Here is a 25,785-nt window from a genome sequence, read left to right on the forward strand (position 1 = left end):
ACTAACTTTATGTGCTACAATCAATCCATACCTGCCAAAATGTTTATTTTGTATTTATGTCTTTGCATTTTAGTTATTGTCTCCCTAACTAAAGTGTGGTCCCTGCTCTCTCTACACCTCAGTTTGAGATGAGGGGGCAGAGGCCAGCTGTCCCCCCTCAAGGCGAGAGCCTACATGTTGCGTCTTCCTCTCCTGTTCCTCAAGTCTCTCCTTTCCAGAGGTAAAAATAGATAACGATACTAACAGATGCACAAGCCACTGTCCATCCACACACACTCTCATACGTCTCTGAACTGTCCAAATGACAGAATTTCCCAGAAGAAAAAGAAAAGCACTTAACTCCACAAGACGGTCGTAAGACATGTGGGCCGACATAAAAATAGTCAACTAAATACAGAGGGTTGAAAAAATATCCATTAAAAGTTAAACAAAGTAGCTAATAACCAGTCGACCATGGATGGGGGTCACTAAAAGTGGAAGCATGGTGTCAAAAGTGTGACAAATGAGTATGCATACTTACAAAGTCAAACACATGTAAAGACATTTCTAACAGTTCTAAATAGGTGACACAGATTGATATTAAATGATGCAACCGGTTAAAACTCCATCAAGATTGAACTTTGGTTAACCACTACCTCATTATTTAAGACATTATTTTTATATCACGGGTTCAACTAACCACGAAGGCAGCAGGCATCACTTACCGTCCGGAGGAACTGTATCTCCTCATCTCCCCCGTCTCCCTCTGCCATCCTTCCTGAGGGTTAGGTGCAGCTCCTCAGGAGAAATCACAAAATCCTTATGTTTATTCTTCAGTGTTTCAATGTTCTCTCTCTCTCTCTCTCTCTCTCAGTGTGTGTGTGTGGGTGTGCAGGAGGACAGCATGAGTCCTGTAGCTCTCACGGTGGAGTGAGAGAGAGTGACAGAAGATTCAGCACTGCTCCTGTCTCTCTCACAGTCTCTCTCTCTCTCTCCTTCAATGCTTTGGATGGTGCTGTACTTTCTTACACATTCGCACCGCTCCCCTGCACAACCATATTTGCACAACTGGGCCACCCCCTTTTCCTAAAACTGATCCTCCTACACATCTTATGATCTATAAATGGAAAATGTGATGTCTGTGATGATGTCTGGGGGTCGTAAGACATTAAGACACAGATACAAATCCATACACCCATATAATTAGATTTAGATTACAAGTTAATAATAAAACAGGCTTCCATTTTTAAATATTTGTGTAAAAAGACAGAAAACAGATTGATGAAAACAGTGGGATGTATTGGGTACATATGTGTGCTCAGCACGCCCTGTATGCTAACAGCTAATTACTAACAAGTATGGGTCATGTATGCTATATGTATTTATTATTTATAAAAGTGGAGACAAGTGTATTGAAGTAGATAAAAAAATAAAAAATAGCTAGAGGCGTCGTTCAACTATGTTTATAATGATTCTTTAATTTTATTATTATACATCTTTAAGTTGTAGTGTAGTTGGTTATGTGTGTACTGTAAGCTTCCATTACCAAAGAAAATTCCTTGTGTACATGCTTTTTCCTAATTCTGATACTGTATATTTAACAGCCAAACTGTTAAAACATGATGTTTTTTGTATAATGCATAAGTAAATGACATACAGCCTATCACTGTAAAATGTATTTAAGCCAATGAGTCAATTAACTAAACAATTAGCACAGACAGTGATCCAAACATTCATTCATTAATATAGATAGATTTGTTTGTTTTGTTGAACACACACACGCACACGCACAGAGAGAGAGAGAGAGAGAGAGAGAGAGAGAGAGAGAGAGAGAGAGAGAGAGAGAGAGAGAGAGAGAGAGAGATTAGCAGTCTGCTAGACGGTCTGACAGCTGCATAAGCAACACACCCCTAAAAATTAGTCTAGACAAATTCAGCCAAAAGAACTGCAACAAGCCACACACGCACGCAGACACGCACACATACACACGTCACAACCAGACATGACAATAGCACTAGACTCCCCTCACCTCCACTGTCTCCATCTAAGTGCCATCCTTAAGTATTATCCCCTCTCTCTTCTAAGTCCAACTGCAACTACATCTGGGAATGGAGTGTCTGTGAAGGATGCTGGTGGATTTTGGGGGACTGAACTTCAGAGAGCATGCGCAGACATCGCGTAGTGAAAACTGGGAACCTGAGTGCATTTGCATGGCGCGAGTCTTAACCCAACATGACCACTAGATGACAGCATATAACTTAGAAAACCGTCCGTGAATGCTAAATAAATTATTTTAATTATACACAATATGCCTAAATATAACACTAATGGATATAAGATAAATGTTATATGTCATAGAATTTAATGTATTTCACATTCACTCAATTAAACGCTGCAATTTTTGCACATTTCAGGACCTGGCAATTAAAAGCCATGACTCGGTAGGCCTACGTATGGAAAGCGAAAAATCTGATAAATTAGTATGAATAATATTAAATATAAATGATATGGTTACATAAAACTACAATTTTTGTGATGATATTACCGGGTGATGATGTCCAGATCTCCATTTCCGGTTGGTAAGTGGATAATCATCACATTTTCAGACACTTTTTACGTTTTCGTAATGTTGGAAATTTGAGACAATAAAGTAGTCAATACTGTGAGCACATGAAAAATACTGTAGTACACTTTATTTACGCTGTTAAAGTACACTGTGGTATTTTGTATAATTAACTATTGATAAACTGTAGTATAACTTACAGTATTTTTCATGTGAGATTGTATCTGTGGTTTGTGCCAAACTGGCTAGTGTTATCATATATGGTAATACATAAATATAACCTAATTTTAATCATTTATTTACATGTAATTAATGTCCTGGCTTGGTAAAACTACTTACACAAGTACATCATTATCTAAAATAAAGAGAGACTATATTCAATTTTATTTCTATGATTAGAAAACCCTTGGTCATTTTAAACAACACACATAGTTATAAACAGATGATACTGACACACTGATGTGGTTTCTTGTGTTATGCAATCACAATGGCAGCATTTGAAGTCAGACTGCTGATGAGATACTCAGGGGCACGCATATACCGTGTGATGAAGTTGATGTTCCACATGTTTCTGACAAAAACAACATCTGCAACATCAAAAACACTTTCATGCGACACAAAACTTTAGTTAAGGCCAGTTTGCAATACAACCCATTTTAAGGAAGTAAACAAAGGTGGAGTAATGAGCAAAGCGCCGTGTTGCAAGTTCATCAGTGCTTAAAAAAAACACACACTTAAAAGATACAGACAGCCAATCTACGTTGTTTATCACAGCTTGACCTACAAAACAATAACGCATTTGCAGCGAGAAATACGCGTCTGCTTCGATTCAGAATAGAAGAGCTACTTTTTCTCCGAATTGGTATTCTAGGTGTCATTACGAAAGACGGTGGTTTATTCTTTCACACCCATCCTTTAACGGACGGAGCCCCCCCAACCTCGTCAGGCTTGCATGAGAATCCCACCTCTGTGTGAATACACACTCTCACCCACGGGCACATGTTCCCACAGAGTTTGCATGCAGATACGCACGCGAACACACATGCAGGAGTCTTTCCTACCAGCTCCCTTCTCCTCCATCTATCAACAAGGCATCCTTTGAGTCCCTCTGTCCAGCTGCACGTGGAGGGATTCAACACTAGAGACACTACCTTACTGTTAGGGAGAAAGATGGATTCCAGGGATGCAAAATTTTGTCAAATGAACCGAAGAGCAGACATATAGAGGAAAAAGCAGGTGAGCGTGTGTAGACATGCAACTGTATGCGGAAATACACCTGAAGTCTGGATTTTTTTACCTGTATCCTGAAGGCAAATAACTGGGACTACTATAAGAGAGCACAACCCAAGTGTGTCCATTTGAGACACATTTAGTTAATTTGATTTTTAATTTGTATCCTTCACTATTTCAAAAGAGCTCTATCTCACCCATTCCCTCCCTTTCTCACTTTTCTCCTCCCCTTCACAAACACGCACATGAAAGTTCCCCTATTAGAGCAAGTGCCTGTATTTCAAATAGGGTCTTGTTTGTATTGAATGCAGTTAGTTGTTTGTTGTGATTATACCTTTTGACAACTTTTCATCATCCTTCGGTTTTACTTTTTCTCTTTTTGTGTGTGTGCTGTCGTTCAACGGCAGTTTCTTTTTTTATTGTTATTCATTTATTTATTTGTTTTGGTTAACTCTGTGGTTGATGTTCTCTGGTAATACACAGAAAGAAGGAGGGAGGGTGAGAGAGAGAGAGTGAGTGAGAGAGAGCTCTGAGTCACAGTGGATGTTTTTTTTAACATTTTAAGTTTTGACAGTCGCGGGTGAGCGTCACTGTAAGAGGTAACTCAGTGCGTATGTGTGGAAGAGAGAGACTACGAGGTGCCTGATGGGACGAGTGAAGGTGTAACAGCCGACCCCTGAGGATCAAGAGGTACAGAAACACCGGAGGAGAGGACCTGGCACCATGATTCGCAAAGAGTCAAAAAGGTACGGTCTCTTCGAGCGCTTCCTTTCGTTCTGTAGTGCTTTGACAGTTTTTCACACTCTCTCTGAGGTCACTTTACGTGTTGCATAAACGCACAGGTCTGCTTTAGCATCTCATGTCACCGAATTTAGTGTGCACTTGAGGTTTAATGCCTCATTTTGCAGCGCACTGCAAAGTGATCACTGTGGTTGTTTGACAGGGCTGTGGTTTCTCCTCTTGTTCTTCAGAACTTTCTGTTTAAGTTTCAGTTCTCTATGAGAAATACAGGCTTGAATGTTTCAAACTGCACATTCATCACTGTGAGAGACTGTGTGCATTCGCAAGGTTGTATAAAGTCGCATATGTATGTTCTGAAGTGTCAGCCGTACCGGTTTTTGATCTTTGAGAGGGGATTTCGCATTAGGGAGATGAATTGCTTTTGACCTACTTGCACTTCTGTGACCTGTAGTGGATAGAGGTATGTTCACCATGTGTTTACAGTACATAAGAGGCATTAGCACGAAAGTACTGGTTGGTGTTGAACAAACAGCGTCAATGTCAACTCATTTACAACCTTAATCGAGATATTAACTACAGCTAGATGTGGAATCACATTTTTAAAACAGTATACAGGCCGTGCTATGTAACTACATAAACAGTGTGAAGCAATGTGAGGATGTATATCTTTTAAAGGAGGAGCTTTTTGTGGCCATGTGTGCTCGCTGGGTTTTATCTGATTGCTTGGAAATGACAGACTTAGCAGCGGCTAAGGTTGATGTTATCAGGATCAGTCTCATTACAGAAAGGCTTTGCAAGCATGTCATGGTGATATATCATATATGTTTAAGTTTCAGACATCTCTACAGGTGCCATTATTGGAATCAAGATATAATAGAAGAGATGGAGAAGGTGCAGATGCAGGAGATGGCAAAGCCTTCAAAGGGCTCGGGAATCAATTAATCAATTAACAGGAGAAAGGGAGGAATTTGCATGTGTGTGTGTGTGCAAAGAGAGAGAGAGAGAGAGCAGGCGAGAGAGGGTTGGGGGTCGGATAATCTAGCTAAAGATGTAGCCAGGAACTGGGAGTAAAACACTGGCTACTGTGGCAGGGAAGGGGTAGGGGGAGGTTGGGGGTATTTCCAAGAGAAAGGAGAAGTTGTTTTCTGAATGACATGAATAGTGCAAAGGGTGCAGAAGGAGAGGAAGAGAAAGTGAGAGAGTAGGTGCCGTGCATGCCTGAAGCACTCATACACAGTATGATTGCAAATGTGTCAGTGGATTATGATATTGGATGTCTACGTCTTATGTATACACAAACAAAACTTCGTCTTGTTGGATCTTTCTCGTATAGTGTTTCAATAATGAAGAACACTTTATCGTTTTTTAAACGGCATTTATAGGATTATATACTGTAAACGCACACTCGATCATTTCTGTAATACTAAAACATTGTAAAAGAGTCATATTCTGACCCAGATATTAAAACTGCTGATTCTCACCACCAGCATTCATTGCATTGACCTTTGCATATAGACATGTTTACAAACTCTTTTACTCACCAAGTGCATTTTCCCTCATTTGTATATGTGCGAGTCTGTTTGTGTGTATGTCTATGACTTTGTACGTGTGTATGTGTCTATGCCCGACAGTGTTGAACAGTGTGTATTATAAATTGTCATCTGCTGTGAAGCAGGTTGATGCAAATATCTCTCAGAGAGAGGTGAAAATATGATGCCGAATTTACATAGTCATGGCTAGCCATGCTAATATTCGTTCTAGCGAAAAAAAAACACGGAAATGGTTATTTTAATAATGCTACCAAAGTATAAATAGAAAGGCTTACATGTGAAATTTAAGAGTAGGTCTGTGAAGCCCCTTACATATGATAAAGATCTCATCCTGGTCTACAAATTTAGTTCATTTGTGTTCTTGCCTTGAGTGTGTGTACACTGTGGTGAAGGATTTTTTTTAAAGGAGGTTACCTGGTTGCCTTAAAATTTTGAGTTGATTTGACTTAAAGTTGACTCAAAAAGAAATTTAGGTTGTTTAGGTTTACTTAATAAAGGTGCTGAAGGTAAATTGTGTATTTGTAAAGGGATTTGAAAAAGCACATATTGACCCGGACACTGATCTGACAGGAAGGGCGAGCTATGAAGGGTTTGGTCATTCTAAGAACTTATCTTTACTTCTCTGTAGTCAGATAGCTTCCTGTTCATGTCACTGCAGTCAAAGACCACAATGATTTTTTGCTGATGCTGTCACAGAAACAATTCAACTTCAAATCGACTCATAGACTGACATCAATGAATTTAAAATGATCTGTTTTTCAATTAAATTTTTAGAAAAGTATAGTCTGTCACCCTGATGTACAATGTTGTTGTTTTCTGTGTAAATAAATCCAGCGAGAGAGAGAGAGCGAGAGAGAGAGAGAGCAAGAGAGCGAGAGATGCTTATCTTTATTTTCATACTTTTTTCTTCCTCTGAAATTGACATTGAATATTGACATCTACTGCTTCTGCTATACTGTACCTACAAAAGCAGGCCATGGTACATGAACATGTACAACAAACAATGTGCACAGAACCGAGTGGTCGATATAAACACATACCTGTAAAACACAAAACATATTAAAACATAAACATACCTGATCTACTGGTAGGGCTTGCAGAGCACATGACTGTACAAAGGACTTTGCTGCAGGCCCATTGCTCTGTGATTTAGAACTACACTGTTCGAAAAAATGGTCAAAATACGTACCCCAGCTGTCAATGGGGCAGTACTATTTCAACAAATACATATTAGTACGTAATAGTTACATATTTGCAAATAAGAATTTGAACACATGAGAAAGTCAATGTTAATATTTGGTACAGTAGCTTTTGTTTGGTCTTGGCCATGTTAGTAGTTGGATTTTTACTGATTGTATGGGGTGGACAGGTGTCTTTATGCAGCTAGTAATGACTTCAAACAGGTGCATCTAATTTAGGATAATAAATAGAGTGGAGGTGGACATTTTAAAGGCAGACTAATGGTGCGTTTACACCAACCACGTTTCAGGCGTCAAAATCGCGTCTACCGTGCCTAGTTTGCTGCTTGAACAGTTTGAAAGCATTCGCGCGTGTAGAGCGGAGTAGACGCGCGGAAAAAGCAAGCATTTGACGCGCATCAGAGGAAAAATTTGCTTCTTGTGGGAGGGGCAAGTGCTATGAGGTTGTCTGTTTGCAAGATGACTGATGTTGATTGTGCATTTATCAAGAGAGTTACCGGTTTGTATTTGGTAACCTTACTATAGGGGGGAAAAAAACGGCGCGGGTCGATAAACGTCACGTGACTCAAAAGTGAAATGTGTATTACAACTTACCAGGTTGCCCGATGTCCTCACTGACACTCTTCCAAGCGAGGTCCTTTTTATTCCTGTCTCTATAGAAAGAAGCTTGTGTCGTACAGCTCCGGATGACTGCTTCGGATAATATCAAGCGTTCCTTCAGGTTGAATGAGTGACTCCGGGCGGGGCTGCCTCCACAGCAGCAAGCAGGTTCCTGATTGGTTAACACGGTGCGAAATTCCGCCAACGTACCAATTTTTCAACTCGGGCGTCAGCCGGCAATTCGCATCAAACACAAAATGCACAAAAAGTGCCATTTGCGCGTACCACGCACAACGCTCAATTAGAGCCTTTCGCGAGAGCTAGACGCGCGAACGAGGCGGAAATTCATCTTCACATTGACTTAACATTGAAATCACTCGCACTTGGTGTAAACGCAGCAAAACAGGGTCAGAATTCTAGCTAAGCTGATAGACAGGTGTACAAATACTTATTTGCAGCTGTATCATACAAGTAAATACGTTAAAAAATCATATATTGTGATTTCCGGAATTTTTTTTTAGATAATGTCTCTCACAGTGGACCTGCACGTACGATGACAATTTCCTACCCAGTCTCACGAAGTGTCGTGATATAGTCACGCAATTTTCCCATTCCCTTTTCGTGATATTACAACGAATTTCTGCATTTTTCATGATCGTATAACGAATTCCTGTTTTTGTGTGATTATCACGTATTGGTTCTCAAAGTCAACTGCTTTTTCTTATTTTTAAACCATTGTCGCTTCTGTTTAGGGTTAGATTTGATGGTTGCATTAGAATGTCACTTTAAATATTGGTTTATACTATTTTTTCTGATTAATTTTTTTATATGTCGCCTGGCGTTAGGGTTAGAGTTGGGTTTGGGTAGGGATGTCAATTTATGTAAATCTAACCCCAAACTGAAGCGACAATGGTAAGAAAATAGGACAAAGCAGTTGAGTAACCAATACGTGATAATCACACGAAAACAGGAATTCGTTATACGATCACGAAAAAACGTGAAAATGCGTGAAAATATCATGGAAAAAAAAAATTACGTGAGTATATAATGAAATTTTGTGAGACTGGGCTGCAATTTCAGACCCCTCCATGATTTCTAAGTGGGAGAACTTGCAAAATAGCTGGGTGTTAAATACTTATTTTCCTCACTGTATCTGTACCTAATGGTACATATTAGTTCCTTTCTAAAGGGCAGTGCCCCAGTGACAGCTTAGGTATTTTATACTAATATTATATTTTGACATAACAGCATAGATTTTACAATAATTTTTACAATGTTTCCTCATGGGGACCCACAACGTGATAATTGCCAGGAACATACACACATATCCTATCTATTTCATTCCCAATCTCTTTGTGCCAGACAGATTATGCAGAAAAGCCACAGAAGTAACATGAATCTGATCACCGAGAAAAATATACACACATCTGCTCTACACTAGGGCTGTCAAAATGAATAAATAATCATCTCATCGCAATTGTTTGACCTCATCGCAATGATTTCAGATCACCGCAATGATTGCACATCTCTTTAATAAACACAAGGGGGAGCTGCAGTGCCTGTATAAATGAGACTATCAGATGGCGCTCCTTAACTGACAGTGTAACGCAAAAAATCAAAGCCATTCAATACAGTGGAAAAAACAAACTGCAAAACTTTGAACTGCCAGGTAAAACACACAATTAATCGTCATAATCGGCAAAGCCCTAAACAGGCAATTAATCGTCATAATCCTCAAAATTTATTAGACAATTAACCATAATCGTGACAGCCCTCTAATAACCCAGAGAACAAATTTCTACCATCACTCCTTTGTTTAAAAATATATGAAATAGGAAAAATAGTGACCTTGTCCACATGATACAGGAACACATTTCATGTGACAAATTGATATTGTGAAAGGCCAGTTGTTGTGTACACGTACATTTGTTATGTAAACAAACGGTTGCCATTGATACTTTACTTGTGTTTTTTATTATGCACTTGTTTATTTATTATAAAGCTGTTTATGAATATAACGACGCTGGAATAGATAAGACCCCAAAAGACAAACTGCATCTTTTTTGTCTGCCTGTCTCTAGCAGCAGGAAGTCCCGTCAGGAGGGTGGATGTGTGATAAAGCACAAGAGACCGGTGCAGAGGAGAATGACATGTCCCAGTCCTCAGGAGATCAGCCGAGCTCTACAGAGCCCACCGGCTCACCCTTCGTTCCGCGCTGCCAGCCTGGATGAGCTCATCGTCCGATGCCTTCACTGCTTCGGTTGGTGTGCCACTCACCTCTCGCTGTCTCTCCATCTGTTTGTCTTTCTCTGTCACTGTCTGTATCACTTGTTACAAATATAGTGCATGTCACCCGTTTTACACCTGATTGGGCTCCTACATGCTTTCCTTGCCCCATGTACCAACACCCCATTCCCAGTTCGCATGTGCCAGCCAGATTATGTAAGTCTGCCGAGCAGTGTGAGAGACAGAGGGAAAGAGTAACAGTGGGACAGAAAGAGGGAAATCTTTTGGTTTAGTAGCATTCAGGGCCTGGGAATGTGTTTGTCTCTTTATGCTAATGAGACAAAGCCTGATTGTATGCCTCATTTCAGTCTCGCAGGCCTGCCCCCCTCTTTCTTTTTGCTGTCTCTTTCTCATTTGTTCTTTTTTTCACCCTCCCCATTTTTGCTTAGTTATATAAATATAAAATAGGAAATATTATATAAAAACAATGTATAAGTTAATGCTGTACCGTTGAACTATTTTCTTTAGTGTTACCTTGTTGACGTTCAGTTCAGATGACGTTTCACTATTACTGTGTTTACTACTGTATCATTACACTTCTAAGTGATCAAATGTATAATTTTCCAGCCTGATCTCACGAGAATTTGTACATATTTTAAAGTTGGCTAAATTGTATGAACTCATACGAAGTTCATAATCGTGCAAAAACGTACGATTACCATAAAAAAACAATAACGAAACCCCACCCCTTGCCCCAACATCACATGGTTCAATACAAATCGTACAAAATTGTACGAATGTGGTCGTATGAATAAATACAAATTAGATACCTTGTAAAATACGTACGAATTGCCAGGAGATAGCGTTGAATTTTCATATAGACGGTTTAATCGGACGCACGTGCAGTCGCGCGATTGCACGTCTGGTCAGAACTTCACTTCCGGTTTCTGTTTGTTTATTGGTCAGACTAGTTGCTAAACTGAACTCTTAAACAAATACCTCGTCGAAAATAACACATGTTTTGGTTTCCTAGGTAATCTACGTGTTGTTTATTTTGTTTGTTATTTAAATAAACTACTTTAAAAGTACTTTGTTGTTATTTATTCTTAGCGGAGTTTACCGGAAGTTACGTGATGACCACGGAAGCCGCTTGTTTATGTTGTTACTGCTAAAACCGTCTATACAATCAGATACACCATTTTTTTTAAATTGTTAAAGCTATTTTTTATGCCAATGTAAAACTTTTTTTTGCAGATTCGGATGGAAAGTTGATCAGAGGGACGCAGCTTGTTCACATGACCCTGATGATGCATAACTGGGTCGTACCGTCACACATCTTCGCCCATAAGCTACTTTCTTTATATCCTTTATCAAACATCACTGCGCTTCTGTAAATTATTTATTTATAAAAAACTGATCCCAGTGAAGTCGAGTCCATCATCCATAGAGTAGTCCTGGGTTCAGTCACAACAGTGCACAGCCTCACATGGCTCTTAATCCCATTGACAACAAAACAACAGTTTCACTTTTGCCTGTTTATTAGCAGTGGATTATTTTTATAGGGAGCAAAAGAGTTTGTAATCTCACTTTTCTGGGGTTCCTCCTTGACTTCTGATCACATATAAAGATTGTCCCGCAGAAAAGAGGACTCAGAGACGATCCCAAATCTGCCACTTCATCAGGTTGGTGGATCTACAGCATTCAAGTGTATTTAAACTTTTAAGAAAGAATTAATGAATATGTGTATGTCTTCTGTACCGCAGGCAGTGGATTACTCAGTTTCGGTTGATGTTTGAGATGGACCCTCTTTTAGAAGAAGCGATGGGAGACCTCTGGGCTCTGGTCAGGGTTGAAGGAAACGATTCACACAATCAGCTCTTCAATTCACCCTACATGTGAGTTACTAACTGGCATGGTAAAAATCTTTAGCATTAGTAATATAATATACACTTTCAGACCAAATGTTTGTATTTATGTTTTGTGTCATGTTAAAAATCTTTTGATATACTGGCCTATGCCCAAACCCCTGAAATAAATACAAGTGCTTTTCTTACAAAACTACATTTCAATAAAATGTAACCAATAACCACATAGTTCAGAAGAGTGTGCAGATCTGTAAATTATGCAATGCATGGTTTTGTAGTCACATCATTTTATATATCCTACTGTCACTGTTATTTCATTGTCTTTGCTATTTTGAAATTGTGGTAAATAGTAATGAAGATTGTGACAAAATCACTGTAAAAAAGATTTATTGGTTCAACTCAAAAAAGTAAGTTATCTGGTTGCCTTAAAATGTTATTAAAAATAAAAAAATATTAGATAACATTTTTTAAGTTGACCCAACTTTTCTTTTGCAATGTGTTAGTACACGTACGCATGAAAAATAGACTTCAACTTACCATTGTATAATACATAAAATGTTTATTTAGACCACTATGAAGTCAAATCCTGACGGTCTGTATTTGTTTTAATATAGTGTATATTACTGTCTGATGTTGTGATCTTTTTGATCTCTTTCTATCCATCACTGATTCCATTAATCCTCCAATGAACGTATCTCAGACTGCATCTCCCTCAGTAAAGAAAAGGAAGGTTTCATTACTGTTCGACCACATGGAGCCAGATGAAATGGCTGAACACCTCAGCTACTTAGAGTTCAAAAACTTCTGCAACGTCTCAGTAAGTCACCCCAAATATTCATTTTCATTCACGTTAACTGAATAAATGCTGCAGGGCAAACCAGTGCAAATCTGTTTTTCTAAATGACTTTGCCATTCTGATCACCTGACATCAAAACCTTACTAAAATAAATGCACAAGACTACTTGTGTCTATAATATTACACATTAACATAGACAACTAAAGTTGAGACTAACCTGACAATTTTAATCAATTACTCTGGGTTATTTTCTGTCCAAATATTGGACAGAACACCTGTTGGTTAATAAATAAACCTATGATGGGTGGTTTCAATGCAATGCTGGGTTGTTTCAACTCATGGTTAGGTTTATTTATAATCCAACAAGGGTTCTGTCCAATATTTACCCAGCATTGGGTTAAAAATACCTCAGCAGAATTGAAAGTGTATCTTGACAGTTTACATAGTTTTGGTGCTTTTTCTTTATATTAATTTTTTTTTATTAAAAATTTATTTTTATTTATTTTTTATCTTCACCGAATTGCAAAAATGACTACATCCACATCGCAAGGCTTGCAAGAGGCTGAAAATACATATATTAATAAAAGTTCCTGTAGTAGTTAAAGGGACACTGCACTTTATTTTGAAAATAGGCTCATTTCCCCCTCTCAGATTTAAACATCCATTCAGCTGATCTCTGGGTCTGGCAGTACCACTTTTAAAATAGCTTAGCATAAGCCATTGAATCTGATTAGACCATTAGCATCACGCTCAAAAATAACCAAATAGTTTTAATAACTTTCCTATTTAAAACTTGACTCATCTGTAGTTACATCGTGTACTAAGACCAACAGAATTATTTTGCGTCAGTCATACAGCCGAAAAAAGTCCCCTGCTATTAAAAGTAACCAAGGGGACTATTTTCGGACACTGCGTGATATCATTGCGTCTCCTCCAGCCATGGTACGACAGCAAAGTCATTGATTATTAAGCCAGAATAAGAGTTTAGTTCCTAGCCATATCGGCCGAGAAATCCCAACTTTTAATTTTCTGTCAGTCTTACTACACAATGTAACTACAGAAGAGTCAAGTTTTAAATAGAAGAAATATTGAAACTCTTTGGTCATTTTTTAGCGCGATGCTAATGGTCTAATCAGATTCAATGGATCGTGCTAACTAAGCTATGCTAAAAGTGGAACTACCAGACCTGGAGAACAGCTGAATGGATTCCAAAACGGTAAAAATCAAACGTTTAACTCAAGGAGAGCTGAAAAATTTGCCTTTTTTTTAGGCTGAGTGTCCCTTTAAAGTAGGCCAAAGCATATAGTGAAAAAGCATTGTGGATATATAAAATCAAAAGAAGTTACACTTTCAGACAGGATTAAATTTCTCAGATGGTACAGTACAGTAAATTTGCTATTTATTGTGTGGGAATTTAACAGTCTTGGCAGATTCGGACCGGACTGAAAATGTGAAACACAAATATAACCTTCAGGAAAACTATTTACGTCCGAATACGGTTGTAGGAGGCTGTATGACTGACTAATAATGAATCAACTGCGATCACACCCATTGTACTCATACCTGGACGTGTTAGTTCGTATCAGAGTGTCTTTATAGCTTGATGATTACATTTGTGAATGCTTGGCACATCTGGATTTGACCTGAACTTGTCTGTTTGTGTGTTTCTTTAGTTCCTGGACTATCGTAGTTACGTGGTTCATGGTTCAGTGAGGCACAATCCGGCCCTCGAGCGCTCTGTCATGCTCTGTAACGGAGTCTCTCAGTGGGTCCAGCTCATGATCCTCAACAGACACACACCACAGCAGCGAGCAGAAGTCTTCACTAAGTTCATTCATGTAGCACAGGTATATACAATGATATAACACACACATGCAGAAGAGCACAACACGCATAACGTCAAGTGTACCAATCAGAGCTCAATAGAGACTGAAGAAGAGTCCCAGGAATGAAGTCATGCTTAAGATATAAAAGTTTTTATTTGAAGAGTTGAACAAAGAAATAAACTAGTAAATAGTTAAGGAACCAAAGCAACTCAGAAAGTGTGCCCTTACTATTGTGGATCTGAAAATGAAAGCTGGTTTTAGTTGGTCCCCCAGCCTGGTTTTAGGTGGTGTGGCTTGTTTTAGAGGGGGCACTTTTAAGCTTAGTCCAGTTCTAATTTTTAAGACCAGCCAACCAGCTTAGGCTGGTTTTAGCTGTTTGTTTCTTTCAGCAGTAACAGTAATGATCTGGTCCAACATTGCAGTAACTTTCCATCAAGAGACTGACGTAAAATGTAGAGGCCCTAGCATGACAAAATATGTGGTTTCACATAGACCCTGCGGCTATTCGTTTTTGAGGTTGTCTGTGATATCTGCCCTAGAAGTGTCTTGACTCATTCTGAAACATTTTTTAGCATGTCAGAGGTGAATCATTTTTAACATTACAAAGATTTAATAGCTTGAAAATGTATCATATCGTTGATGACTCTTATATTTCAGAACATGCCAGAATGTCAACTCACTTTTACAGTATAAACCCAGAGTGAAGTCATAGACGTAACATTTAATGTATTTGTTCAGAGGAAATGGTTACATAACATGTGCTTTATGTACTGTCCTGGACCCAACCACATTAACATAATTGCACGAACAACGTAGATTGAAGAAAACACCTAGGAAACGAGCAAATGCGTCATATGATGTGATAGTGTGGAAATGTGATATACTGTAAGTGTGCCATCAAAATAATGTTCCGGTATTGGGAAAGGATCCTAGAGAACTGTTGCATAACTGTTGATTTCGAGTGCTATTTTACAGGAAAGAGGATGTAGGCCGCACCATGGGCTCATAGAGAGAATTCAATGTTACAATTTTGTGTGTGTTTGTAGAAGCTGAGAGCCCTGCAGAATTTCAATACTCTGATGGCCGTCATAGGAGGACTGTGTCACAGCTCCATTTCTCGTCTTAAAGATACAGCCAGCCTACTTTCCTCTGACGTCACAAAGGTCAGTCTGATCCGGTGAAAAATGGAGTGATCTCACTCGTACATGACACAAGACCTTCACCATTTCATTTTTACCAATGCGCTGCATCAATCTTACACTCTTAAAAATAAAGGTCTGTTTATTTTTATAAGATTTTGACTGAACTAAATCACAAATTACTTTAATATATTCGTAGATTTTGCTAGAACATGCAAAGATCTGTTTCTCTGAAAATCAATGCTGTGTCCAATTTTTTTTTTTTTAAATGCACCTTACTGGTCCGAATGTACTTTGTTTAGGTCTGTGCAATCCTGCCACTTTAGCCAATAGTGTATTTCAACAGCTCGGTTGCCAGTTAACACGATTGCTTAAATGAGACCGCAATGCGCCATAAATGTGACCTTCGAAATGAGCTGCAGATTGAGTTATAAGCAGGTTTGTAATTTGCAATCAACAAAAACATTGCAAACGTGATAATGAGCAGATAAACATATGCTTTCTTTCGTCAGTTCCGCTCATGTATGTGACTCATTTCTGAAACTGAAATGAGAAAAAAAGTAGGACGGGACTTGAATTCCTCTATTAATAACTAATTGAATTGTTGGAAGTTGGGTCATGTTGCTAATTCCTACGATCTTTTCCCCGGCCCCGTCCTCATCCCATTTCTCGTGACCGGAAGTAAGGAGAGATCATTTCAAGGAGGGTAGGAGATTAGTGGTTTTGATAAAAAAATATGAGGACACATTAATAAAAAAAAAATCACAATTTACTTTTTTTAGTTTAATTTCATAATGACTTTAAGATTATTGTGCCAGAGTGAGCGTTTCACGTCACCTTGCGGAAGACCGGATGTAAAGAGATTGTGACACATTTATTATTTACATTTATATGAGCGCTACCTGCTTTCTACACTCACACAGTGTAAAATTTTTGCTCACGTACACAAGCTTACACAACTTTACCATCTCTGCTGTCTAGTGCAGTGATTCCCAACCTTTTCAGTTCAAGGCCTCCTAGTTTCCCACAACAATATTTGAAGGCCCCCCACTCACTAATTTTTCCAAATAAAATTAACTAGAGCTTGGAATGACTAGACAGATGTATATTCACTACTAAAATGGCCAAAAAATACGAAACTTCTTGATTTTTGCTTGTTTTAGCTTATTTTAATGCTTGTTTTGTCAAATTTTTTTATTATTTTAAGTTATTTTGAGGCCCCCTTGGAAATCTGCTGAGGCCCCCTGGTTGAGAAACATTGATCTGGTGGACCCATAAAGCAGTTTGACAAAAGTTGACCTAAACCTTAAAGGTTCCATGTGGACAAAAAAATGGTTTTCCTGTGGCATCACAGCAAAAATCCTTTATTTTTAACTGTGGGTTTACCAGATGTGATTTGCACGAGTAGATTACAAACAAAGTCAATGCAAAGACGCGAATAGACGCATCCTTGCGCGGGGCGATGCGAATGACACGATATAGGCGGAGCGTTTGCCGCGAAAACACACCATATTCGCCTTAAATGCGCCTTTGCCCAAGTTGAAAATATTCAACTCGAGCGAAAAATTTGCATGACACGAAAGTAAATCCCGCGAGTAATCTAGAGCAAGTAACGCGTTTGGTGTGTACGTAGCATAAGAGTGTAGCTTTGTTTAGCGTACCGTGTTTGATCAGTTTCACAGAATTCAGTTTGTATGTGCAATTCAAGACAGCTGTAAACTAAAATCATGTTATACTGTAACTGTACCATAAATTATGCATTTTTTAAGTAATTCCTCACAAAAAAAGGTTCTAAAAAGCACTAAGAGTGGTTCATTGGCTCATACTCATAGGGGGACCATGTTTAGTGCTAAACATCACCTATGTAGAACTTGTGTAGAACCATATTGTGCTATGTTGAACCATAAGTAGCGGTGCTAAAGAGGTGCTATATAGACAGTTTCATCAGATGGACGTGCGTTAACTTCCGGTCTCTGTTTGTTTAATGGTCTGGCTAGCGCCTAAACTGAACTCTGGAACAAATAACTTGTCAAAAATAACAAATGTTTTAACTTAAATTTGAATTAAAAGGGACATATTATGAAAATCTGACTTTTTTCATGTTTAAGTGTTATAATTGGGTCCCCAGTGTTTCTATCAACCTAGAAAATGTAAAAAAGAACAACCCAGTAACTTAGTTTTGGTAAACCATTCTTTGCAAGCATGTGAAAAATAAGTAATTGAAATTTGTCTTCCCTTGTGATGTCAGAAGGGGATAATACCGCCCCTTAATCTGCACTATCCAACCACAGCACTGTTATTTAATGCAGAGATCAACTCATTTGCATTTTAAAGGATACACACAAATACGGCACATTTTTGCTCACACCTACAAAGTGGCAACTTTAATATGCTATAATAAATGATCTGGTATTTTGAGCCTAAACTTCACATACATACTCAGGGGACACCAAACATTTATTTGACATCTTAAAGTCTTGTAAAATGCCCCCTTTAATAAACAAATCACATTCAATTATACAATGTAGTGCTGTTGGTTAGTAGGCTTATTTTTCTGAGGTTTAATTGCACAGAATTTATGATAAAATAATTTATTTTTTCTGGTCAAGACAAAAGAAGATATTTTGAGAAATGATGGTAAACACACAGCAGATAGTGACCATTGACTTCTATAGTAGGAAAAATATTTTGGAAGTATTGTGATAAATGATGAAGAAAATATTTTGATAAATGATAGCACTAAGCACACATTTGGCGGTACCCATCAAATTCAAGCATTTTTTTTATTCCTACTATGGAAGTCAATGGTCACTATCTGCTGTGTGTTAACCATCATTTCTCAAAATATCTTCTTTTGTCTTTATCAGAAAAAAGAAATTCACACAGGTTTAGAACAACTTTAGGGTGAGTAAATGATGACAGAATTTTCATTTTTAAAGTGAACTATCCCTTTAAGACAGCAACATGTTTTTACAGTGTAGCATATAAATCACTTTTTAAAAATGACCGATTTTATTTGCCAAAGTAAAAATGCAGTATTTGCAGTGAAAGTGAAAAACCTGAACTGTACAAATACAAAAAAAAAGTTGTCATGTTTGAGATGCGGGCGCACACTCACTAAGACTCCATGTTTTTCTCATGCAGACTCTCAGCGAGCTTACAGAGCTGCTGTCATCCTACAGCAACTATTCAAACTACAGACGGGTGTACAGCGAGTGCACCGGATTCAAGGTGCCCATCCTGGGCGTTCATCTCAAAGATCTGATCTCCCTCAACGAGGCGCTTCCAGATTACCTGGAGGACGATAAGATCAACCTGGGCAAACTGCAGCATTTATACAGCAACATTAGCGACTTGCTGGCCATCCATGACTGCACCCCGCCGTTTGAGGCCAACAAAGACTTACTGCACCTGCTAACGGTGAGTTCGAGGGGAAATACTGGTGTGGGAGGCCATTTTTACTGGAAAGCAGCTCTTCTCAGAAGTGTTTGTTTTGGATGCACTGAGGGATTGCAGGTATTGCTAGTGTTTAACCGGTCCGTGGCACTACACATAATAAATGATTAGGAATACGTGCAAATTTAGGCACACGTAAACATGGCTTTGTTAAATTCCTGATTCCTGAGTATGTTCGCTGAACGGCACTATTGTTATTCTGCTCTGTTGTTTGTATGTGAAACTGAGATATGTGGACTGCAAACACTCCACTCATGTGTAACGCTTCTGCCCCACAGCTCTCGCTAGACCTGTATTACACTGAGGATGAGATATACGAGCTCTCCTATGCCAAGGAACCCAAAAACCCCAAAATTCAGGTGAGCCCGCAGGTTCTAACAGCAATACTATAGTATTTTCTCATCAGCATGCATGTTCCCTTTGCAATGCTAGCACAATGCACAACCAACTGAACGTTATCTGCATAATATGCTAAATACACCATACAGACATACAGTATGCATGTACTTGAGCACAGAAACTGATTTAGTGGAAGTTGATTACAATTATGTTGATATTCATGATTTCATCACATTTCAAAACAAATAGGCTGTCCTTGTATGTGACCTGTTTATAGACAGGGAGTATCCCGTGCTAATGTGTGGGTTCAGGGCACAGTGCACTCGTCTTTGTGCAAACACACTTCAAAGAGACCACAAAAAAAGACGCAAGGTGCTGAAAGACACACGATTGTTATCTCGATCGCTCTCTGTGTGGGTGTTGTTACGTACAAGCTTTTTGATTCTTTCCTATGAAGCCTCCGCCTGCGACAGCGCTCGCATGTTGTATAAGTAAACCCAGTTGGTGTGTATAATGTTTTTGCAGCAACATTTGACAGTTGAGATGAAAACTTGCTGTTGAGTGTCAAAACAAAACTTTTATCTGCATGCCTCCTCGCAGCCCGTAGCTCCAGTGAAGCCGCCCGTCGTAGCGGAGTGGGGATCGGGAGTGACACCTCGTATGGACCCTGCCACCATCTCCAAACACGTTAAGCAGATGGTAGATGTAAGTGAGAAACATATGCTCAATTTTACTGCTAGGGCCAGTTTCTGACTGTGACGCTCTGACGGCCGCTTCCTGGTCGTCCACTTTCACTTCCATAATAGCGTGAAAGCTTTTCTCCACCAAATGTCACAGGACGATTTCATGCGTCAGTGGCTAACGTTAAAAATCGAAACGATTGTGTCGCCCCCTACAGTCCATCATGAAGAACTACGACTTGAACATGGATGGCTACATTTCACTGGAGGACTTTGAGAAGATCGCCGCAAACTTTCCCTTCTCCTTCTGCACACACGAGAGCGACAGGTAAGGGGAGCGAGGGCTTATCCTAGAAAACACCTTGCATTTGAACATATATCAGTGCTATTGTTTTGTCTCAAGATGCACACCCTTGTTTTTGTAAGGTTTGCTTGTAAAAATGACTTCATTGTCCTACAATTTCTAAGGCCTAGTCCTGGATTAATCTAGACCCTTAGGGGTGGTTTCCCGGACAGAGATTAGCTTAAACCAGGACTAGGCCTTAGTTTAATTAGGACATATAACTAGTTTTAAAAAACATGCCTTACTAAAAACATTATTTGTGTGCATTTTAAGACAAAACAAAGGCCCTGATGTATTTTAAGATATGTCAGTGCAAGTTGTTTTCAGTTTGGACAGCTCTTACATTTATTTTAGTCTAAGACTAGTCTAATCCCTGTCCGGGAAACCGCCCCTTAGTGTTTGGATGAATTCATCGAATAAGGTTATGCTTTGCTCTTTGTTTTCCAGAGAAGGAGAAATCAGTCGAGATGAAATTACTTCCTATTTCATGCGAGGGATGTCAGTGTGTGCTAAGCTTGGCGTCAGCCTTCACAACTTGCACAACTTCCACGAGACCACGTACAAGAGGCCGACATTCTGCGACACCTGCGGAGGATTTGTGAGTGTTTAAACCATTGAATAATGGATTGTGGTTAAAGCCGAGTGATATACTAAATATTAGATATGATAATAATATAGAAAATGGCAGTATATCATGAATATTCCCTACTGAAAAATCCAGCATAAGCTTGTGAGCTGGTCTCCCAGCTTGGTTTTCGCTGGTATTACTGGTGTAGCAAGCTGGTCTTGCTGTGTTTTGGTCACTTTTAAGCTGGAAGACCAGCTGTCCCACCAGCTTGACCAGGCTGGGAGGACCAGCTTAGACCAGCTACTGCAACCTTAAACCAGCTAAAACCAGCTACCAGCTTATGCTGGTCTTTGCTGGATTTTTCAGATTAACATGCTAAAGACAGAACAACAGATAGACAATTTCAATTTCAAAATGGTGATAGCGAGAAACGTAGGTGTGGAAGGAGACACGAGATTGGATGATGAATTAAGGTGTCTTCACGTGCTATCGAAAATTTGATAATTCCCACTTCTGAAGTCGTGATTACGAGCTTGCTGTGTGCAGGTGCTTTGTGGTGGGAAGGAATGGATGACGCTGTTTCATGACACGGTGTATAAAACGTACAATATGCTTAAATGTATCATTATATGTAAATATAAACTACTTTAACAACAAGTGAAGCTGTAATAGATTAAATTTAATAAAGTATACCTGCCACAGCAGACATCCTTCTCCTATCCACTATTTTTAGGCTTTAAGGCCCGCCCATATGTGGAATTTATTTCGAAACTTCCTGGAAGTAAATATGACATCAGAGGGCATTTACACTCTAAGACTGTCTGGGTTATTTTTGACCCATGATGGGTGGATATTGGACACAACACACCGCTGGGTTAAAAATTATCCAATGCTGGGTTTGTTTTAATCCACCTGCTGGGATATTATAACCCATGGTTGCATAAAAACAACCCAACATTGGGTCATTTTTAACCCAGCATGTGTTCTGTATAATATTTACCCATTGACCAGGACTCTCTGGTAGAAGAGATATTGTATCTCAATGAGACTTTCCTGGATCAATAAAATTAAATAAAATAAAATTATGGGTCAAAAATAAACCAGCCATTTTTAGAGTGCATGTGCAATTTTTCGTAGGAAACTCATATTTATAATACTTCTGATAGCATGTGAAGGCAGAATGCACAATTTTTATTGCTCCATCCAAATCATGTTATCATGTAAAAAAATGAGTGTGTGAGTAGTGTCAAAATTTGGAAAGATATGAAGATATAAAAGTTAAGGTATATCGCCCAGCCCTAATTGTGGAACATGTCTGCACTGTAAAAAAGATTTGTTCGTTCAACTTACCAAAAAAGTAAGTTATCTGGTGGCCTTCCAATTTTGAGTTAATTCAACTTAAAATTATAACCTCAAAACAAAAATGTGTAAAAATTGTTGTCAGCTAATATTTTTAAGTTGAATTATTTTTAAGCTGAATGGGCTTTATGCCCAGCTGCAATGCTTCCTGGGCTTCGGCCAGCTTCTTGTTTCCTGTCTGCCATTGTTGGACGGGCTGATTAATCCAGGTGTGCCTGACCTCAGTAGTCACAAACAAACTGATTAATCCAGGTGTGCCTGACCTCAGTAGTCACAACAACAATAATCAGACACACCTGGTTTAATCAGTTTGTCCAATAATGGCAGACAGGAAACAAGGAGCTGGCTGAAGTTCAGGAAGTAGTGCAGCTGGGCATAAAGCCTATTGAACAGCTAGGTAACTTACTTACATTTTTAAGTTGAACCAACTTTTTTCTTACAGTATGTGTATATTTTTGCATTATCTAATATCTTTTTCATCTCCCCAATAGTTATGGGGAGTCATAAAGCAAGGCTACCACTGCAAAGGTCAGAACTTACTGATGGCATCATTTTAGATCATTTTCAAATAGATCAATAAAAAATGAATCTGAATCAACAGAGATTATCATCTCTAATCCTGTTGCTTTTGTTTCTTTAAGACTGCGGAGTGAATTGTCATAAGCACTGTAAGGACGGTGTGGGAATGGAGTGTTTGAAGATGTTACAGGTGACCAGTAGCCCATGTCCCTACACCCCAGGCCCTGGATCAGGCACCCACACTAAAGGCAACTGGGGTGAGTTTCCTATGTCATTCCTGTGGTAATGTGCACTGTACAATAAGAAATAATGTTCTGTCTGCTGGTCAGGGTGATCAGGTCTTGTATATCACTGCTGATTATTCAAAAATACCTACATTTACCAATCAGAATCAAGTATTTAGAGCTTACTCACATGTGGCCTTGTTTCACAGCTGAAGCCAGGATTAGGCCTTAAATTTGTTAAATTAAGATGTATTTTATAAACATGCATTTAAAAAAAAAAGACATTTCTAGTGTGTATCTTGAGACAAATCAATGGCAGTGGCATGTTTTCAGTTGCTTTTTCAGTTGAGACACCTCAAACACGTGTTTTAGTCTAGGCTTAAAAGGGACACTCCACTTTTTAAAAAATATGCAATGATATTACGCAGCAGCCGAAAATAATCCCCTTAGTAACTTTTAATAGCAGGGGACTATTTTCGTGCACTGCGTAATATGATTGCGCCCCCTGCAGCCATGTTACGGCAGCAAAGTCCTTGATTGTTACGCCAGAATTAGTGTATAGCTCCTAGCCATATCTGCCTAGAAAATCACAACTTTTAATTTTCTGTCGGTCTTAGTACACGATGTAACTACAGAAGAGTCAAGTTTTAAATAGAAAAAAACTCAAAACTCTTTGGTCATTTTTGAGCGCGATGCTAATGGTCTAATCAGATTCAATGGATTGTGCTAAGCTATGCTAAAAGTGGTACCCAGAGATCAGCTAAATGGATTCCAAAACTGTAAAAATCAAATGTTTAACTCTAGGGGAGCTGGAAAATGAGAATATTTAAAAAATAAATATTTAAGTGTTGTAATATAAAGTGTAATAAGTTTATGTCCCTCACTCACTTACTGAGATGAAGAGAGTACTTTTTATGTTCCCAGTTGGTAAATAGCTATCAACCACAATTGTGGCATTTCTTATTTTCAATTAGGCTCCGAGGAGGAAGCGTTCATCTTTCCTAATGGAAACGGATCCGAGCACTCCAAAGGCCAAACTTCGTCAGACAGCGACGCGGAGGCATCTACATTATCAGACATATCCACTCAAACAGACCCAGGAGTTTGGACGCCGGTGGGTAAACGGAAAGATCGTATGCATTCTCTGAAACATCCACCTCTTGAAAAGGTATTGCCATAAAGCACACAATGTTTCCAATACATTTCTAACCTTTCCACTGAAAATCAGATGGATGGTTGTTAAAATATACGTGACCCTGTCTGTCAAATCCTGGCTAAAGTCTCAATCTAATTATGAGATAAGGAGCATCAAAGTTTGAAAAGATATCAAATGACATTAGCTGGGTTTACACAGGCATGGTCACTTTTCGCACAGAAAGCTAATTTATTGGGTAACTAAGACTGCACAGCCACTACTTCTTAAGACACAAGTCTTAAGGCTTGAATTGGTTCTCACTAACATTACTTACCTGCCTTTACCCCAGAGCGCCACTCTACCAGCAAGGGTACGAGGTTCATCTGCCCCTAGTTCTCTCCTACAGGAGAAAATGGATGAACTGAAGCTGAACAAAGATAAACGACGAGAACCCGACTGAACTTGTTTTCACCGTGAAACAGACTGATATTACCGCTGGATTTCAATGTTTCTTTGTAACTGTAAAGGGACGTTTATACACTGGACGATAAGAGGCTGAAGAGCAAATGCTCATATTTCTGGCAAACTGTCTTGTTCTATTGTCTTCAACAGATTGTTCTTGACGTTCGTTAAATGTGATGCAATTCTGCCTGGAAGGACTAATGCATGGGATTTTATTTAAGGAATTAAGAGCTTATGACTCTCTATGCACCAGCAACGACTGCCAGTGAGGAGCACATCAACAGACCTCACATCTCCACAAGTATCCAAAGGTGGACTGCTACTGTACAGTATATCACTGATCTCACTACCACTTGACTAAATGGACTTTCTTGCCTTTAACTATGAAGAGGTGCTTACTGCAAGAACTGTGCGTTGTCAACCATAGCCTTAATATTCACATTGGTGGAAAAAAATCAACAGAGTTGTTCATTTAAACAACGAGAATGTATCTCCACTGTTAAGGGATGTATGCTTTTGGTGCTGATATAATACCCACAATGCATCATTGTGCCTTATGCAATGAACAATTCACTGAGCAGTAGACAATGGGTGTTATGTAACTTTGTTATATTCAACAACTGTCCCGTCGCAATTCAACATCACCGCAATCGGTTTCATTAGCGCTCATTGCTATGAACTGAATAGATGTCTCATTTAGCCTGCTTGCACACATCCATCAGCACTAATGAAAGGAGAGGGGTGAACTGAGATGAACCATGAATATTGTCGAGCTATTCAATTGTGTTTTTCTAATATCGTGTCTGTGAAATATTTTGTCCTCTACAACTTGAATGTCTGTTTTACTAAATCTTGAATTTAGGCTATAGATTTTTATTTATTGCGGATTGATAAATCTTAAGTATTTTCCATAAAGCACTGCCTGATGTGATTAAAAAATAAATGAGAAATGATACACGTGTTTCGCATTTTAAAATCAGTATTTT

The 25,785-nt window shown here is 38.9% G+C and overlaps 2 protein-coding genes across 20 annotated transcripts in view; one reads left to right on the forward strand and one right to left on the reverse strand.

Annotated features, from left to right (window-relative positions):
* Positions 1–2,091, reverse strand: part of ryr1b (ryanodine receptor 1b (skeletal)) — a 123,893-nt gene extending 121,802 nt beyond the window's left edge. For 12 of the 14 annotated variants that reach the window (XM_073853505.1, XM_073853504.1, XM_073853503.1 and 9 more), the window contains exon 1: positions 705–977. In XM_073853505.1, coding sequence (XP_073709606.1) covers positions 705–752 — 48 coding nt within the window. In that variant the 5' untranslated portion in view covers positions 753–977. Of the gene's footprint in view, positions 1–704; positions 979–2,008 lie in introns of those variants that run through there. The other 2 variants (XM_073853492.1, XM_073853495.1) reach the window with 2 other exon arrangements.
* A 309-nt stretch (positions 2,092–2,400) lies between these two features.
* Positions 2,401–25,754, forward strand: rasgrp4 (RAS guanyl releasing protein 4). Of its 6 annotated transcripts, XM_073853510.1 has the most exons (19): positions 2,401–2,558; positions 3,554–3,778; positions 4,347–4,518; positions 9,944–10,122; positions 11,343–11,448; positions 11,708–11,770; positions 11,852–11,980; positions 12,626–12,770; positions 14,423–14,596; positions 15,622–15,738; positions 18,859–19,134; positions 19,449–19,529; positions 20,110–20,214; positions 20,408–20,517; positions 20,980–21,130; positions 22,951–22,987; positions 23,101–23,235; positions 24,177–24,370; positions 24,687–25,754. In XM_073853510.1, exons 3-19 carry the CDS (start codon positions 4,496–4,498, stop codon positions 24,795–24,797), a joined length of 2,136 nt encoding a protein of 711 aa, XP_073709611.1. In that variant the 5' UTR covers positions 2,401–2,558; positions 3,554–3,778; positions 4,347–4,495; the 3' UTR covers positions 24,798–25,754. The 6 variants fall into 6 exon arrangements, with proteins under 6 accessions (XP_073709611.1, XP_073709615.1, XP_073709613.1 ...); XM_073853511.1 differs by lacking the exons at positions 2,401–2,558; positions 3,554–3,778 and adding an exon at positions 3,873–4,270; XM_073853514.1 differs by lacking the exons at positions 2,401–2,558; positions 3,554–3,778 and having other exon boundaries at positions 3,869–4,518; positions 24,950–25,754.
* Positions 25,755–25,785: the final 31 nt, after the last annotated feature.

This window comes from Misgurnus anguillicaudatus, chromosome 15, assembly GCF_027580225.2.
Source record: "Misgurnus anguillicaudatus chromosome 15, ASM2758022v2, whole genome shotgun sequence".
NCBI lineage: Eukaryota > Metazoa > Chordata > Actinopteri > Cypriniformes > Cobitidae > Misgurnus > Misgurnus anguillicaudatus.

What these genes read in the sequence shown, in the direction of transcription:
- rasgrp4 (XM_073853510.1), top strand. Translation starts at nt 4,496, where the DNA reads ATGATTCGCAAAGAGTCAAAAAG. An exon ending in ACTTACTGCACCTGCTAACG is followed by an intron (nt 19,135 to 19,448) that starts GTGAGTTCGAGG and finishes TCTGCCCCACAG; the next exon opens with CTCTCGCTAGACCTGTATTA. An exon ending in GCAAGGCTACCACTGCAAAG is followed by an intron (nt 22,988 to 23,100) that starts GTCAGAACTTAC and finishes TGTTTCTTTAAG; the next exon opens with ACTGCGGAGTGAATTGTCAT.